Source organism: Mytilus edulis, chromosome 5 (genome assembly GCF_963676685.1).
Source record: "Mytilus edulis chromosome 5, xbMytEdul2.2, whole genome shotgun sequence".
Taxonomy (NCBI): Eukaryota; Metazoa; Mollusca; class Bivalvia; order Mytilida; family Mytilidae; genus Mytilus; species Mytilus edulis.
Window position 1 is genome coordinate 52,098,780 of NC_092348.1, and position 20,219 is coordinate 52,118,998.

The following is a 20,219-nucleotide window of genomic DNA, read 5'->3' on the forward strand; positions in this document are numbered from 1 at the left end:
TACAGTATCCAGGGCAAAATTTTACAAATATTTATTTTTATTTTTCCGTAGTTTACTACTAGAAGGACTTCGTTTTTCCTGAACAGTTAATTTCATGTTTTGTCTGAGGTTTATGTTTTTCATGCAGTCATCAATAACCGTTTTGTTTAATTGTCCAGTTGCAAGTTAAAATGTATATCCATGCAGGTCAAGATCATGATAATGATATATGAATGTTGAAACTGTTTTGTTCTACATTGCGCTGGACTTTCCACTTGTTTGTTCAACATGCAACAGTTAGAGTAAAGACATTATATATCTTATAAGTAGGTGTGTCTTTTTTGCTAAGAGTTTAATTTAGTCTGCCGTATGACGAACTGTAGCTGTTTGATTTTATGGGAACTTATTTTATTATGGTTTGAACAAGGAACGTTCTTTCAAATTTTTTCCCAATTTTCTACCGTAATTTTCAAACACTGCATGGGTCTCGAAATTTTTCACAATATTTTTTTTACTTTTCTTAAATTATTAAACAAAACAAAAAAGATGACACTCAACGACTTCACAGGTACACGGGAAAGCGGCGGGCGCCCTAATAAACATCGAATATTGATGTTTACCATATATGACTTTGCCCCCAGTTCATTCAACTCTCGCATATTCTCGCATGAATTTTAATTAAACGCTTGACCCACCCAGAATTCTAGGTCGCGAACAAGCTTTCCCTGAACTAGAGTATTGCTTGCATCCACTTTATTTTATCCTGATGGATAGTTATCTTAAATTTGCTATCATACCACATCTCCACTGTTTTATCTTAAAAAAAAAAACAAGCTAGCACCAACCAAAGATGAATGGACGGTTTATTTTATTGAACTGTCACAATTTCAACCTAACAACAAATAAGATAACAGGCGTTAGTAGTATAACGATATATAAATGTATTTAGGATAATATGGTTGAAAAAACCTTTTTGTACAAAATCGAAAAGCGTTCGCAACAGAGGCCTTCTGAACTGAATTAACGGCATATATTTAATAATATTTGATAAGTTCGACATTTTGTATATTTGTAAGCCTGTAAAGCTTTGATATCAACAAAATATCGTCACTTGATTTTATCTAAACAGTGATTAATTTCCTCTTAAAATTATAATATATTGCAAGACGCCGTACAGACAAAAGTTGTTATTTTGCAATTCGCCGTACAACGTCCTGCAATTCGCCGTACAACAAACAAGCAATGTTTTTGTCCATATTCTTTTTAAAAAACATGTTTTTGACAACAAATTTCAGTAAATATGATGCCACACCATAATAATCTAAAAACGTGTCTAGAAAAATAATGAAAAACAGTTCAATATCTTGAGAATGGGGCGACAGAGGACGACCCACCTCGAAATTTCCCGGTACTAAGTGGCAAGTTTTGGAGTATTACACAAAATCTTGTATTAATTTTATACTTATCGGCCTAATAATTTAAAGAATTAAATATCAGAAAACCATTTCTTAAGCGGCATCCTCATTAAATGAGTGGAAATGCTTTAAATTGAAGGAATTCTTAACTTGTTTACTTTTTTAGCTCACCTGGCCCGAAGGGCCAAGTGAGCTTTTCTCATCACTTGGCGTCCGGCGTCCGTCGTCTGTCGTCCGTCGTCCGTCGTCGTTAACTTTTACAAAAATCTTCTCCTCTGAAACTACTGGGCCAAATTAAACCAAACTTAGCCACAATCATCATTGAGGTATCTAGTTTTAAAAATGTGTGGCGTGACCCGGCCAACCAACCAAGATGGCCGCCATGGCTAAAAATAGAACATAGGGGTAAAATGCAGTTTTTGGCTTATAACTCAAAAACCAAAGCATTTAGAGCAAATCTGACATGGGTAAAAATTTTTATCAGGTCAAGATCTATCTGCCCTGCAATTTTCAGATGAATCGGACAACCCGTTATTGGGTTGCTGCCCCTGAATTGGTAATTTTAAGGAAATTTTGCTGTTTTTGGTTATTATCTTGAATATTATTATAGATAGAGATAAACTGTAAACAGTCATAATGTTCAGCAAAGTAAGATTTACAAATAAGTCAACATGACCAAAATGGTCAGTTGACCACTTTAGGAGTTATTGCCCTTTATAGTCAATTTTTAACCATTTTTCATAAATCTTAGTAATCTTTTAGAAAAATCTTCTCCTCTTAAACTACTGGGCCAAATTTAACCAAACTTGGCCATAATCATCATAGGGTATCTAGTTTAAAAAATGTGTCCGGTGACCCGGCCAACCAACCAAGATGGCTGCATGGCTAAAAATAGAACATAGGGGTAAAATGCAGTTTTTGGCTTATAACTTAAAAACCAAAGCATTTAGAGCAAATCTGACAGGAAGTAAAATTGTTGATCAGGTCACGATCTATCTGCCCTGGAATTTTCAGATGAATCGGATAATTGGTTGTTAGGTTGCTGCCCCTGAATTGGTAATTTTGAGGAAATTTTGCTGTTTTTTTGTTATTATCTTGAATATTATTATAGATAGAGATAAACTGTAAACAGCAATAATGTACAGCAAATTAAGAACTAAAAATAAGTCAGAATGACCAAAATAGTCAATTGACCCCCTAAGGAGTTATTGCCCTTCATAGTCAATTTTTAACAATTTTCTTAAAATTTGAAGATTTTCAATAACATTTTCCACAGAAAGTACTGTTATAGATAGAGATAATTGTAACCAGCAAGAATGTTTAGTAAAGTAAGATCTACAAACACATCACCATCACCAAAACACAATTTTGTCATGAATCCATCTGTGTCCATTGTTTAATTTCACATAGACCAAGGTGAGCGACACAGGCTTTTTAGAGCCTTTAGTTGCCATTTTTATACGCCCGTTGTCTTTCAAACAACGGGCGTATCATGCGCTAAAGCGCAGCCTTTTATTTGGCTATGGCCTTGTCTATTTATTTTGATCTATGAGTTTGAAAGTTCCTCTGGTATCTTTTGCCACTCTTTTAATGCTATTAGGGATCAGTGGGTAATTCATCTAAGCTTCATTAGTCCCCTACCGACGAAGTCGAAGGAGACTTTAGGTTTGCATTCCGTTCGTCTGTCTGTCTGTTAATCCGCAAGTCCGGCAAATCAGTTTTCAACATTTTTTTCTTCGTGTTTGAAGATATTGATTTGAAATTTTGTATAAAGTTTCATCATGACAATTTTCGAGTTCGAATTTTGTTCAGGTCTAATAATTTAATTCAAAGTTATGGTCCATATCTAATGAGAGCCACTAAACCACATTTCTGCACAAATAAACTCATCATAGATACCAGGAATAAAATTTGATATTTACGCCAGACCCGCGTTTCGTCTAAAAGACTCTTGAGTGACGCTCGAATCAAAAATGTTATAAAAGGCCAAATAAAGTACGAAGTTGACGAGCATTGAGGATAAAAAATTCCTAAAAGTTTTGCCAAATACTACCTACAAAGGGAGATACCTCATTTTTTAAAAGACATTCTTTGGTAAATTGTTTGAAGAATTTTGTGGCAGGTTTGTTTTTATATTGTGTAAACTAATTTTCTGAATGCTATATATATAAAACAAGAAAGTGTCCCCAGTACACGGATGCATCAGGTCAAAAATCTAATTTGGTATTTCAATTAGAAAGATCATATCATACGGAACATGGGTTCTAAGTTTCAAGTTGATTGGACTTCAACTTCGTCAAACACTACCTTGACCAAAAACTTTAACCTGCAGTGGGACAGACGAACGGACGGACGAACAGACGCACAGACCAGAAACCATAATGCCCATAAAAGGGGCATAAAAATATTAAGTGAAATCCTTTAATTAGATAATTATCTAGTTTTATTAAAGGGACACTTGCTTCGAGATATCTATAATATTTAGATTCTGATTTGTTTTGTTCAATCGTTAATGAAAGTGAAATAATGAAAAAAATATTCGCTTTAAGAAGCCAGTATGGTTCAATTTTGTTAAAATAAGATAATAAACATAGGTGATAAATTGTTCACTTTCAATTCAACTTCATTGAATCCGTATTCGTGTGAACTTCAATTCAACCTCTTAGCAAGGGATGGATTATGCATGAAAAGTGCGTGTAAACTTATTTCAAGGAAAATAATGTCAACATTGAAAGTGAAACAAAGGTAATTAATTTGTTATACTGATTCGATCCACAAAAATTCATTCGTACACAGGTAAAAATGTTGATTAACATATATTTTTAATCTATAAAATGAAATTAAATAGACCTAGAAAAATGCACGATCAAAACATGTTTTGAATAAATTTTTATATAATAACTGTTTTGAAATATGATGTCGAAATTTTAGTAATTGAACAATTGAAATCAAGAGGTACAGATGTAACAAATAGATATTTAAGAGAATTGATTGAAGGATAGGTTTATATAAATGCATTAATTATGATCATGTCTTTCTTCATTAAAAACTAATGGATTATAGAGAATTTTTTAGAAACATATATGTATTTATTACTGAATATGTATTTAAATTTATATATACAAATATTCAAATTATAATGATTTTTTTTGGTTTTGGTTTTCATTGCAATTAATTTGTAAATTAGATCTTGTAAAAAAAGTTTTAAAAAAAATATACATCTATATGACAAATTATAACAAAATATAGCTTTTAAAAAAAATTGATGGCTTTTTCAACAAAAAAACTAGAAAAATATCACTCTTAGATTAGAATCAAATGACAGAAAGCAGAATATGGAAATGACTTTGTACTTTTTACATCAAAACCAACAGATGTAAATCTGGACCAAAAGAGAAAAATACTAGCCAGAGCTACACTTAAGTAATTGTACAACAATATTATCGAAATACTTGCCACTGGAAATCGAAAATAACTTATTGTTTGTCAATTCAAAGTGTTATACTTAAATGAAAAGAAAAATCTCATACAAAGTTAATGTTTTCCAAAAAATAGAAACCACTTTGTTATTGTATCCATTTGTGACTGTGCTGCAGGTATAGTCCCAACAGCTCATAGTAAACATTTATAAGTGCAGTTCATTTTGGTATGACAGTTTGTTTTTGTCAACAACATTTACAATGTTTCCCCAATGTAAACCGTAAATGTGAGTTTCGGTTCAAGACCATTTCATTTACAACAAGTTCTTTAAAAAAAAAGCAACTATTGAGCATAGAAGACAATATGAACCAGAACAAATGAGAAGTTCGAGTCATATTTAAAATAATAACTTTTCAAATGGTGAATATTTGTGTCAAAGACACTTCCCTTTCCTGCGGCAATGCTTCTCCAGGTTGATTAACAGAAAACGATACAGTATACATTATAAGAAATCAAATGCCCATATACATTCCAAAATGAACTGTTCACACCTAAAGATGTTCCTTACATGTAATTACTTGTCTGAAGTAAATGTTGAGCCAAAAAACATCATTATTACTTTCAACTACAACGACAAATGTTTTGATCTAGGAAACAAGTATGTGATTTCTTAGTGTACATATATTTTTGATTAATATCAATTCAAAGAAATTAAAAATGGATTGCTGAAATGAAAGACGTTTTAACCTTCTTTTTTTTTAGCTCACCTGTCCCGAAGGGACAAGTGAGCTTATGCCATCACTTGGCGTCCGTCGTCGTCCGTCGTCTGTCGTCTGTCGTCGTAAACTATTTCAAGAATCTTCTCCTCTGAAACTACTGGGCCAAATACTTTCAAACTTTAACTGAATGTTCCTTAGGGTATCTTATTTATAAATTGTATCCGAAGTTTTGATCTATCAACAAACATGGTCGCCATTGCTAAAAATAGAACATAGGGGTCAAATGCAGTTTTTGGCTTATAACTCAAAAACCAAAGCATTTAGAGCAAATCTGACATGGGGTAATATTGTTTATCAGGTCAAGATCTATCTGCCCTGAAATTGCCAGATGAATCAGACAACCCGTTGTTGGGTTGCTGCCCCTGAATTGGTAATTTTAAGGAAATTTTGCTGTTTTTGGTTATTATCTTGAATATTATTATAGATAGAGATAAACTGTAAACAGGAATAATGTTCAGCAAAGTAAGATTTACAAATAAGTCAACATGACGGAAATGGTCAGTTGACCCCTTTAGGAGTTATTGCCCTTTATAGTCAATTTTTAACCATTTTTCGTAAATCTTAGTTATCTTTTACAAAAATCTTCTCCTCTGAAACTACTGGGCCAAATACTTCCAAACTTTAATTGAATGTTCCTTAGGGTATTTAGTTTGTAAATTGTATCCGAAGTTATGATCTATCAACAAACATGGTCGCCATTGCTGAAAATAGAACATAGGGGTCAAATGCAGTTTTTGGCTTATAACTCAAAAACCAAACGTTAAGAGCAAATCTGACATGGGGTAATATTGTTTATCAGGTCAAGATCTATCTGCCCTGAAATTTTCAGATGAATCAGACAACCTGTTGCTGGGTTGCTGCCCCTGAATTGGTAATTTTAAGGAAATTTTGCTGTTTTTGGTTATTATCTTGAATATTATTATAGATAGAGATAAACTGTAAACAAGATTAATGTCCAGCAAAGTAAGATTTACAAATAAGTCAACATGACGGAAATGGTCAGTTGACCCCTTTAGGAGTTATTGCCCTTTATAGTCAATTTTTAACCATTTTTCGTAAATCTTAGAAATCTTTTACAAAAATCTTCTCCTCTGAAACTACTGGGCCAAATACTTCCAAACTTTAACTGAATGTTCCTTATGGTATCTAGATTGTAAATTGTATCCGAAGTTATGATCTATCAACAAACATGGTCGCCATTGCTAAAAATAGAACATAGGGGTCAAATGCAGTTTTTGGCTTATAACTCAAAAACCAAAGCATTTAGAGCAAATCTGACGTTGGGTAATATTGTTTATCGGGTCAATTTCTATCTGCCCTGAAATTTTCAGATGAATCAGACAACCTGTTGTTGGGTTGCTGCCCCTGAATTGATAATTTTAAGGAAATTTTGCTGTTTTTGTTTATTATCTTGAATATAATTATAGATAGAAATAAACTGTAAACAGCAATAATGTTCAGCAAAGTAAGATCTTCAATTAAGTGTATTTGACCAAAATTGTCAATTGACCCCTTAAGGAGTTATTGCCCTTTAAAGACTTTTTTCACAATTTGTTCATCATGTTGACTTACTTTAAAAAATCTTCTCCTTTGAAACTGTTGTATCAATTTCAGCCAAACTTAGGCTAAATGAGTTTCAGAGTATCTAGTATAAATTTTATATTTTATTTCCTTGTATGTCAAGAAACATAGCTCCTATGGCTAAAATAGAACATAGGAGAAAATGATAATTTTTTTTGGCTTTTGAAGAAAATAGGACGATCCAAAAAACATTTAAATAAATTGAAAAGCCAAAATAATCATTGATGAGAGATTTAACCAAAAGAATTAAGGTGAGCGATTCAGGCTCTTGAGAGCCTCTTGTTAAAATATTTCAAACAAACAGATCATATTTATTCACAGTTATTGTTTTGGAATTTTCATTCACTTCTTAAATTGTTATTGATATTTTATCGCTCATAAAAAAATCATAGAAAACTACACTTCTTAAATTGTTATTGATATTTTATCGCTCATAAAAAAATCATAGAAAACTCACTTCTTTTGTTAGGTGTCCATTCTTTGTGGGGTTTTCCTTTGTATTGCGTTTTACTGCAATTGCCAATGCCGATTTTTTACTCCCCTTTTTAATATGGAAAGATTTCACCTCTATTAGAACATGCATGTACACAACAAAATTGTATTTTAGTGAATAAAAACGTATTATTATACTTTGTTAACAAGTTATCAACACACTGTAATTCTAAATATATAGGTTATAGATAAGAGATGCTGTGAGTGTTGGACCTGATCTACAGCCTCATGTGGTATCATTAAAGGGGAATAATTGACCATTGTTCCTCATTGTAGAGAACTATTAATCATATCTAATGCTACGAGTGTTTTATACACTTTTTTTCATCATGCTTGAAGATATTGATTGGCATTAAGCCCCGGTTTTGGCCCAAGAAAAGAAGAAGCTTGACAACTATTTTTAATAGGCACATAATGTTTCGAAATGCATACAATAAGGTAAAAGAATATAAATGAAAAGCAAATAGATTTTTTTCTGATGACGTCACAATTACGTCATATTATGTACCGTTTTCACATAAACGATGAAAATACAAAATTTACGCAGTTTTCCATCGTTATATTCACTGTGGAAGCATCGTGCGCAGCCAAGAAACAACTTAATAATTTAAGCGAAGCTTTATTATAGCTGTTGACAAAATCTCAACAGATATGAAGTAGTTTCTGGGGTGTGCACATAAATTTCCAATCTGAAATATAGTTAAAATGTGATGGAAACCAAGAAAAATCGACATTTTACAAAATATGCAAATTTTGTCATAGTTTGTCGTCATGGTAACTCGTTTAATGTGATTTTTTTTTCTGAATATCCTGTATGTAAGTCTAGTTTGGACACATTCAAGAATATGTATGATAACTTTTTAGTTTGCTGTAATATTTGGGCCAAAATTGAAGGTGGCAACTAAAATCCCGCTAAACTTGAAATACGTATGCGCAAAAACGTCATGCCTAAACGTGGCGTCATACAATACAAATGAAAACTTACAAACTGAAGGTTTATCCTTTACTTCTGCGATTCAAATTTGGACAAAACGGCGATTTTGGTAGGTATTGTTTTATTTTGATTTTTGATTATATTGTAGTTACATGTATTGAACATTTAGTGATCCAACTAATTCTAAATTTCAGGTCCTTAGTTACATGTGAACTTCGGATTTGAAAGTAATTTTTAGCCAGTGAAAACAAATGTTACATTATGTACATAAAAATTGCATTAGAATGTTCCTTACAAAAATCAGACATTATACACAAGTTTTAAAAACATTATTTGCAATATTGAATAAAGAAGGCAACCCAAGAGTGATAGATAATGTATGTGCAGCGACATGTAGAATGATATCAACACATAAGTCAGCTCTACCACTTGAACAGGTATGTATGAAAGAATATTTCGTAAAATATTAGATATACGGACAGTAGATCCTGTATACTTATTTTATATTTAAAATTGTAAATATGCAGTACATTTGATTCTGTTTACAGCCTTTATTGTGTTAATAAAAATGGATCATTTCTGTCATGGTCCATGTCACACTTAATTAATCCTAAACTTCTTTAAAACAGCTAAACAGATTTTTACCAAGTTTGCATTGATTCATATTAATTAAGTGATAACGAGTGGCATTGCCTTAGTTCACAATAATCAGACAATTGTTGAATAAACAAACCAATTATAGACTAATGATTTGGTTTAACAAGACATTATAATGAGTTAAATTTTAACGGTTCCGTTGGGCTATTAATATTTATTGTGCTACTCTGTGTGAGAAGTATATAATATAAAAATCGCCATGACATTCAAAGTCAACATGGAAAATGTCTTCACATTTTAAAATATGTTGGAGCTGCTATACAAAGATGCAGACACAATAACACTCAGTTTCGTATCGATTTAAAATAGTTCTTTAACTGGTACTCCAATACTTCACTTACCTGTTGTCATCCATCATCGACACTTTTTGCAAATTCCGTTTATACTGATCAGATTTGTCACAAATTCCTCCATATAGTGAATAAAGTTTATTCATATTTTATTATGGGGCCGGATTGACTTGGGGCCGAAACGACCGGATACCTGTTAATATTCAGGACATGATCATTTAATTTTAAATCTGATTGTATTTATAGTAATTACCAAAACATTTCTTAAATCAATTTATAAATCCTGAACTTCTTGAAAACGTCTCAACAGAATGTCATCAGGTAGACATAAATGTTGATAAACTCATGCTCTACCTCTATAACCGATATAATGTTTTACCTGCAGATAAAGCCCCAAGCGTCAAGTGTGTGTAAATCTTATTACATCCCAGCTCCTTTGTTCTAACAGGGGTGATCTGAGCCGGATCGTCCCTACCAGATCAACCCAGATTGAGTTTCTTTGTTATGCATGCTTTCCTTTGTTCTGTAACATTTTGGCGGGAATGTCAAATCCACTATAAAACTTATAATTATTCTACGGAAACGACTATCTATCAAAATTTACGTAGAAAAAAATCTAGTGTATATATGCTGGGATTTGAACTCAAGACCTTTAGCGTATCAAGCCATGATAGCTACCACTACACCAGGACGACTGGATACGAACTAAGAGTAATTTGACATACTTAAAGGAAGCAAGATATTTTTATAAGTGGGGCGAGGTGTCATACCTTTATTCAGTGGGGTGTTAACCTTTTTCATTAATAAGTGAGTTTTCAGACTGATTGTTCAATTTGATTTTACACTTTTTCAAAAGTGAGGCGAGTCGGTAAACAAGAGTGGGGCGATTTTTTTTATAAAGGGGCGATACAGTGTGGGCCGAATGGCAAGTGGGGCGAGTTGATATTTTTTAATATCTACTCATCGTGTTTGGGGGTCATGAAGGGTATACATCATATAGTAATATATAAAGTATATTGTAATGGTTGTGTGGCGTTCTAAACTAGATTTTATGAATTGTAAATGGTTTTTCGTCTAATCTAAAACAGCTGGGATTTAAAATAGTTATCCTATTCGGACTTGGTGTGACTTAATTACGTAAGCTGCTTGATAAAGGAATACGTTGATAATAAAACACTACATTTACTACCACGATACTTACCAAAAGGAAATAGGTCTGTTATATGCTCCTTTTGGAATTTCAACTAAAGATTTCAATGCATTGGATCCCAAATTGTCCACGTTTCCTTAAAAACCGTTTATTGCTGGATTCAACGTGCTTCACGAAACTTGTCAGCAATAAAAAAAAATCGGGATTCAAAATTACTATATAGACACTCGTGGTGTGAAGTTAATCATATTTGGATGCAAAAAAATCCTAAAAATCTGTGAAAGAACACACAATCTACGTCTCTTTTTTCTTGCAATGGTGTTACAACTTTTGACTGTACCCTTCTCACAAGTTCTCCCCAACGCAGATTTAAGTTAATATATCGTACTTTGTAAAAAAATATCTGGACTCGAACAAACAATTCCATGAAACTGACATTATCCAGATGCTTCATGCTTGATTTATGTGTTTTTCAACAAACTTTTGGCATTCCTGTTGAAATGGTTCGTCGTCTTCCCGACATGTTCCTTTATTCACATGAGGCTGATTTCTTACAGGAAAAGTTCAATGAATTCAGCATTTATTTTTAACTTTACTTTCCGCTATGTAGATAATATTCTCTCACTAAACACTTCCAAGTTTGATGACTATGTTGAATGTAAATATCTTGTCGATCTTCTGTCTAGGTCACATATTCAAGGATCACCTCGCAAGTTCCACTCTGGACTAAATCGCACATATGATCCCTGAAATGCTTTGTTCATAGTTTGATACGGATGCACAACTTTATGACTACGGGTTTTGACGAATCTACCACGGGTAATGTAGAAAGGGATGATTTGGCTAGTGTGATACGGATTCGTACGGAGAGACACGATAAAATACGGAAATGACACGGTTTAATACGCAACGAATTAATTCGGGGTATTTGTACTGTGGATAAACACCGGTTTCCTATCAGTGAGGGATTTGTTTAATAAATCAATTTTACACATCTTTTTCTTCGTGCTTCATGAAATTGATTTGAAATTGGTATATTGTTTTATCATGACAAGTTACAGATGAACTTCGAATTGTCCTGGTTTAAAAATTTTGTGCAGACTTATGGTCCTTGGACTTAGAAAATTCAGTTTTCCACACTTTTTCCGTCATACTTGAAGACATTGATTTGCTATTTGGTACATTGTTTCATTATGACAAGTTACAGATCAAGTTCGAATATTGTTCCGGTCGGATGATTTTGTGCAGAGTTATGGTCCTTGTGTTTTTTTAGCATCTCTATTGGCATGTTTTGTCTATTATCTAGAAAACTTTGAGCAATGGTAATAGATACATTGAAATTTCAAAAGCAAAAATGAACAAGACAATATTTCCAAACATAACTGAAATCGTCAGTTAACTTTGAATATAGATATTGTTTGATGATTATTTCTAAAATTAGGCCATTGTTGAACATACATAGGAGCGACACGTGCACTTTAGAGCCTTTAGTTTTATAAACAAACAAGAAGCAAAAGTAAATCACAAAAATACTGAACTCCGAGGAAAATTCAAAACGGAAAGTCCCTAATCAAATGGCAAAATCAAAAGCACAAACACATCAAACGAACAGGTAACAACTGTCATATTCCTGACTGTCTTGGTTCAGGATTTTTCTTATGTAGAAAGAACATCAACAGTTCAATTGAGCCATTGTTAACCGGAGTTTGGAAATCGGTAATTGATTAAGATATGTATTGCGGGTGGGCAGACAGTTACTAAAAGTGTATGTTCATTAACATGCAAACGCTTTGAAGATTTTTTTCTTTCACATTTAAAAATGTTGTTTCCTGTGACTAAATAAAGGTTTTTATGATGTTAAGTTGTCGACCTTTTGGAAGAAAAAGATATTATATAATTGAGTTATTTCCCATTGAACAGAAATTGTTTTTTTGCAAATAATATTTTCCTTAGATAATAATCTGTTTTTATGAGAGGATATATTCCATTCTAATACATTGTGTAGATAAAATTGTTGATATTGATTGATAAGTTGCGGTTTATATTAGATTGTGACAAATGAAAGAAAAAATATTGGGAACTATTATTTATATGTATAAATAAATGTTGATGAGGATATTATCTGGAGAACGGTATAAATAAAGTTTGTAATTTACTATTCATTATTTTCATACAACCGCAACAACTTTTTGGGGTTCGTATAATTTTTTTGCGGTCGTATAAAGCTATCATGTTGTAGTCGTCCGAAGACACATTTGGTGTCCGGATAACTTGTGTGTAAGTGTATGGATCTCTGAAATAATACCACTAGTTTTCATATCAAAATGGGAAGGCTGGTATTAAAATTTGGGTAATTGCCCTAAACATGCAGGAATTGGTGGCAACAAAAAGACCAAAAACAAATCTGACATTGGATAAATTGTTAAACAGGTCAAGATTTATCTGCCCTGAAATTTTCAGATGAATCGGAGAACCCGTTGTTGGGTTGCTGCCCCTCAATCAGTATTTTAAGGAAATTTTGCTGTTTATGGTTATTATCTTGAATATTATTAAAGAGATAAACTGTAAACAGCAATAATGTTCAGCAAAGTAAGATTTACAAATAAGTCAACATGACCGAAATGGTCAATTGATCCCCTAAGGAGTTATTGTCCTTTATAATCAATTTTTAACAATTTTCATAAAATTTGTAAATTTTTATTAACATTTCCCACTGAACTACTGGGCCAAGTTCATTATAGATAGAGATAATTGTAAGCAGCAAGACTGTTTAGTAAAGTAAGATGTACAAACACATCACCATCACCAAAACACAATTTTGTCATGAATCCATCTGCTTCCTTTGTTTAATATTCACATATACCAAGGTGAGCGACACAGGCTCTTTAGAGCCTCTAGTTTCTTTTTCTTTTTTATTGATCTTTTTGATGTTCGAACAACAGTGCATACATACATTTTTACAAGACATAAGTGAATGACATGGTATTTATGACATTGATATACTGTTGTTATTATGCGAATAAGACATAGTAAAAATTTACAAGTTAACGATATACACAGTATATGATACTTCTTAAGAATACTTTGGAGTTCATTTAATATATACTAGTAATCATATTTAAAATAAAATTCCACAAATCCCCCCTCCCCCCTCTTCTTTCGACAAATGACTCGTGTGTGTAGAATACAGTAATCTAAAACTAAGTTATCAGAACTCAATACACCAAAAATATTCTTACTCCAAAAACTAAATACCACCAATTTGAAAATTATCTCCAAAATTGTTTTATCTCTGTACCTTTCTATATCTTTACAACTGACACATTCATAAGTTAAGGAAAGTTTATATTTTCAAGAAAATGATTATGTGAGACATCTGTGTAATTTTATACGACCGCCAAAATTGAAAATGTTTTATTCATATATTGGTATCACGTTGGCGTCGTCGTCGTCCGAAGACATTTGGTTTTCGCACTCTAACTTTAGTAAAAGTAAATAGAAATCTATGATTTATGGGCCCAGTTTTCAAGTTGGTCCAAATCGTGGTCCAAAATTATTATATTAAGTATTGTGCAATAGCAAGAAATTTTCAATTGCACAGTATTCCGCAATAGCAAGAAATCTTCAATTGCACAGTATTGTGCAATAGCAAGAAATTTACAATTGCATAGTATTGCGCAATAGCAAGAAATCTTCAATTGCACAGTATTGTGCAATAGTAAGAAATTGTGCAATTGCACAATATTGCGCAATAGCAAGAAATCTTTAATTGCACAATATTGCGCAAAAGCAAGAAATTTTCAATTGCACAGTTTTGTGCAATAGCAAGAAATATTCAATTGCACAGTATTGTCCCGTTTTCAAATTGGTCTACATTAAGGTCAAAAGGGTAAAAAATTACACTTTGTTTGATTTCAACAAAAACTGAATATGTGGGGTTCTTCAATATGCAGAATCTTTTAAACCATGTATTTAGATTTTTAATATTGGGGCCTGGTTGTCAAATTGGTCCACATTGAGGTCTAAAGGGTCTAAAATTGAACATTATTTGATTTCATCAAAAATTGAATTCTTGGGGTTCTATGATATGCTGAATCTAACCATGTATTTAGATTTTGGATATTGGACCATAATAGGTAAATGTCTAATTTAAAATTTATAAGTTTAAGTTCTAAGACCACATTCATTGTGTGTTAGAAACCTATGTTGTGTCAACTATTTAATCACAATCCAAATTCAGAGCTGTATCAAGCTTAAATGTTGTGTCCATACTTGCCCCAACTGTTTAGGGTTAGACCTCTGCAGTCGTATAAAGCTGCGCTCTGCGGAGCATCTGGGTTATATTGGAAAGCTTGTAGTTTGCTTTCTATAGTACATTTAAAAGCCAGTGAATAAATATTTTTCCATTTGTCGTCACTAATTACTGTATTAAAATTTCTTCCCACCTATGCTTTGAAATAGGAGAAATATGTCTCTGATCGATAAAAAGTGAATACACACCTTTAGCAAATAATTTACTGATAGGCATTTTTTATTCTCATGCTCAAAAACAAATCCAAACAAGCTGCTGTTAGGTGATATGTGTTATAATTAAAAAAAATCAAGGCACATGGTATAGCAAGGATAGCATGTCTACAAAAGTAACATTCATGTTATATATTTTTATACGACCGCAACGGTAGTATTTTGTATCACGTTGTCGTCCTTGTCTGCGTCGTTTGAAGATGATAACTTAAGTACAAGTAAATAGAAGTATATGAAATTTAAACACAAGGTTTATAAACACAAAATGAAGGTTGGGATTGATTATAGGGGCTATGGTCCTACCAGTTTAGGAATTAGGAGCCCAAAAAAGGGCCTTCATTGTAAATTAGGTATTCAGAAATGATTCTTGTCTTGAAATGATTAGTTGTGAATTGATTTTTTGAAGTAACTATTTATTAATATTAATTTTAACCATCACTTTGTGTCGTTTGATATTTATGACTTTTATGATGTATCTAAATGAGTAGCTATTATGGGTGTTGGGGAGGGGTGCAATTCGTAACAGCATAGTGTATTTCACAAAAGCAAAAAAATAAATATAAATTCAAATCAAATTATATAACCAATTTAAGTTCTTTGACTTTACTTATTCTGTGTCAGGACCCTATTATGTGTCAAATATTTATTTACAATCCAAATTCAGACATGTTTCAAGCGCGAAAATTGTGTCCATTTTGGCCCAAACTTTTCAGAATTGGACACCTGCGGTCATATCCAGCTGCGCTCAACGAAGCAATTTATTGGTTGATAGCATCGTGAGACAACAATTCGCCTTTATCATCTACAGTATCATTTATGAACTTTATGCCTTTCATTTACCAAGATCTGTAAAAGATACTCGTTATGTCAACTTTGATAAACGGATTGAACCAAATGTATTTTTTTCTCACTTGAAATATATTTAATAGAATGAACATACCCTTGAAACGTTTCCAAGCAGATAACACTTCTATATAAAAAAAAAGAGGTGCTTTCAAATTTACATCTGCTCATAAATAAATCTTCTAAGTCAAAAAGGGGGAGAAGAATGCTTTGGAAACTTTCCATTTGGCGTCATCTTTTTACCCACATAATACGAAAGGATAACAGGTGTATTTCAAAATTTTGTGCTTTAAGTCCCCCCTCGCTAGGAGATTTTAACTTGCGGAGTACCACCATTCCATAAAAAATATTAATGTCACGTTGTATTTTAATTACATAAGATCTTGGTACATCTGTAGATGAAATGAAACAAATAAGCTTTGATTCAAACTTCAACTAAATGTTCCTTATGCTATCTAGTTTATAAATTATATCCGAAGTTTTAATCCATCGACAAACAAGGCCGCCATGGCTAAAAATAGAACATAGGGGTAAAATGCAGTTTTTGGCTTATTTCTCAAAAACTAAAGCTTTTAGAGCCAATCTGACACGATGTAAATCTGTTTAATTGGTCAAGATCTATCAGCCCTAAAATTTTCAGACATTGTTGGGTTGCTGCCACTAAATTGGTAGTTTTTAAGAAATTTTGTAGTTTTTTGTTATTATCTTGAATATTATTATAGATAGATATAAACTCTTAACAGCAATAATGTTCAGCAAAGTCAAATCTACAAAAAAAATTAAATGACCAAATTTGTCAATTGACCCCTTAACGAGTTATTGCCCTTTAAAGACAAAAACAGTTAAAAATCTTCTTCTCTGAAACTATTGTGCCTAATACTTCTTAACTTATTAATACATTTGTTGAGAATCATTTTAGAAAACAATGTATTTGAATTTGATGGGAAAATTTACAAACAAATAATAGGTACGGCAATTGGTGCAGTTCCTTAACCGGAAATCTGTGACATACTTATGTTTGAAATAATGAATCAAATTATTTCTGCATTTCAATATAAAGACAACATATATCTATCAGGGCAGATATAGAGACGATGGATTTATAATATATGATGGAACATCAGATGAAATTATAGATTTTTTTCGTCTAGCAAATCCCTTATAAAGTTCACCTATGAAATCAAAAACGATAAAATGTCGTTATTGGATGTTGATGTAATTAAAGGTCAAAGATTTACAACATATGGCATTCTTGACCTAGAAATACATTTTAAAGAAACAAATTTTTATCTGTTTCTGCACAGAAATAGCTGCCACTCACAGAATGTATTTAGAGGATTTATCAAAGGTGAAGCAATACGGCAAATAAGAAATACAAGTGACTATAACAAATTAATAAAACAATCTAACTAATTTCAAAGTGAAATTATTAGATAGGGGTTATGATAACGTTGAAATAGATGATAGTATAACTGATGATTTATCAATTGACCGTACTGATTTATTACAACAAAACAAATCTAAAGAGAAGCAAAGTATTCCGTTACTTTTAATAACTAAATATACTAGCCAAAAAAAGAAACGATACCCAACATTTTTTCATAATAATTTTTATTAACAAAATATTATTTATTGCGACTAGTTATATGTTCGAAAAGAGTCATAAGTCTGTAGGTTACTGCACTTTTGTTTTTATTTTACCGGAAAATAACGTCATTTTAGCGTATTTTTGAATTTCGAGCGGAACCACATTTATGCCGTCCGAACACGGGTTTTTAATTTAATATTATTATAGATAGATATAAACTCTTAACAGCAATAATGTTCAGCAAAGTCAAATCTACAAAAAAATTAAATGACCAAATGTGGCAATTGACCCCTTAACGAGTTATTGCCCTTTAAAGACAAAAACAGTTAAAAATCTTCTTCTCTGAAACTATTGTGCCTAATACTTCTTAACGTATTAATACATTTGTTGAGAATCATTTTAGAAAACAATGTATTTGAATTTGATGGGAAAATTTACAAACAAATAATAGGTACGGCAATTGGTACAGTTCCTTAACCGGAAATCTGTGACATACTTATGTTTGAAATAATGAATCAAATTATTTCTGCATTTCAATATAAAGACAACATATTCTATCAGGGCAGATATAGAGACGATGGATTTATAATATATGATGGAACATCAGATGAAATTATAGATTTTTTTCGTCTAGCAAATGATTATAACCCCTTATAAAGTTCACCTATGAAATCAAAAACGATAAAATGTCGTTCTTGGATGTTGATGTAATTAAAGGTCAAGATTTACAACATATGGCATTCTTGACCTAGAAATACATTTTAAAGAAACAAATTTTTATCTGTTTCTGCACAGAAATAGCTGCCACTCACAGAATGTATTTAGAGGATTTATCAAAGGTGAAGCAATACGGCAAATAAGAAATACAAGTGACTATAACAAATTAATAAAACAATCTAACTAATTTCAAAGTGAAATCATTAGATAGGGGTTATGATAACGTTGAAATAGATGATAGTATAACTGATGATGTATCAATTGACCGTACTGATTTATTACAACAAAACAAATCTAAAGAGAAGCAAAGTATTCCGTTACTTTTAATAACTAAATACACTAGCCAAAAAAAGAAACGATACCCAACATTTTTTCATAATAATTTTTATTAACAAAATATTATTTATTGCGACTAGTTATATGTTCGAAAAGAGTCATAAGTCTGTAGGTTACTGCACTTTTGTTTTTATTTTACCGGAAAATAACGTCATTTTAGCGTATTTTTGAATTTCGAGCGGAACCACATTTATGCTGTCCGAACACGGGTTTTCAATTTAATGAGGGTGATTAAATATCCGGTCAACACAGGTAAACAAAAGGTGATTGAAGGTGACATTCAAAAAAGTCGATTTCATATGCCTCGTCTACGCCAACATGAGCGTGATAGAGCTGTGGGAATGGTACAAGCAGGTATGCGTCATATTGACGTCGCAAACAACTTTGGTGTTTCTAAATTGACAATAACAAGATTAATGAGTCGTCGAAGACAGACTGGGTCCTCAAATGACAGACGACGTAGTGGACGTTCAAGAGAAACGACGTTACGCCAAGACCGTCGAATAAGATTCACACATCTCAGGGATCGGTTTTTACCAGCTACAATTACCGCTAGACAAACACCTGGAAGGCATAATCCAAGGATATCCGCCCAAACTGTACGTAATAGGCTAAGAGAGGCTAGTTTGCGTTCACGACGTCCAGTAGTAGGAGCCATTCTAAAACAGCGTCATCGAACTGCACGCCTACGTTGGGCAAATGCACGTTTGTATTGGAACCGTGTTGGGTGGCAAAACGTCATTTTTAGTGATGAGTCAAGATTTCGCTTACGTAGAAGTGATGGCAGAATGAGAGTGTACCGACGTAAAAATGAACGTTATGCAGACGCGTGTGTGCATGAATGTGATCGCTTTGGTGGTGGTGGTGTGATGGTTTGGGCAGGAATCACGCATTGTGGACGCACTGACTTGACGTTCATTAACGGAAGCCTTACTGGAGTTCGTTATCGTGATGAAATTCTCTCTCCGATTGTACAACCATTCATTGCAAGGCATGGAAATCGGCATACTTTCCAACAGGACAATGCTAGGTGCCACGTGGCACGTGTATGCACACAATATCTTGGACAAAATAACATTGACATTCTTCCATGGCCAGCTTTATCGCCAGATCTATCACCCATTGAACATTTATAGGATGAACTTGACAAACGTGTTCGCAGACGTCATCAACCACCAGAGTCGGTCAACCAGCTACGAGCCGCCTTAGTGGAAGAGTGGAATACCATTCCACAAGCATTTATTCAGCGATTAATTGGATCAATGCGTCGGCGATTGACTGCTGTTATCAACGCAAGAGGTGGCCATACGCGATATTAACTCTTCAACTTTTGGTTTTGACAACAATATCTTCAGACAGTCCGTGCAATAAGGAAAATTTATTGTGATTTGTTATCTTTGTTAAGTTTGTATGCTTTTATGTTATTGTTTCATAAAATACAAAACTAAAATAATATTGTTGAAAAATAAAGTAGATATTTTTGATAAAATCTGGGTATCGTTTCTTTTTGTGGC

The 20,219-nt window shown here is 32.7% G+C and overlaps 1 protein-coding gene across 3 annotated transcripts in view; it reads left to right on the top strand.

Moving 5' to 3' along the window:
• LOC139525464 (importin-4-like) overlaps window positions 1-20,219 on the top strand; it is a 371,591-nt gene that overhangs the window by 316,092 nt on the left and 35,280 nt on the right. For all 3 annotated transcript variants that reach the window (XM_071320816.1, XM_071320818.1, XM_071320817.1), the window contains one exon: window positions 8,905-9,037. In XM_071320816.1, the coding sequence (XP_071176917.1) occupies window positions 8,905-9,037 (133 nt within the window). The remainder of the gene's footprint in view (window positions 1-8,904; window positions 9,038-20,219) is intronic.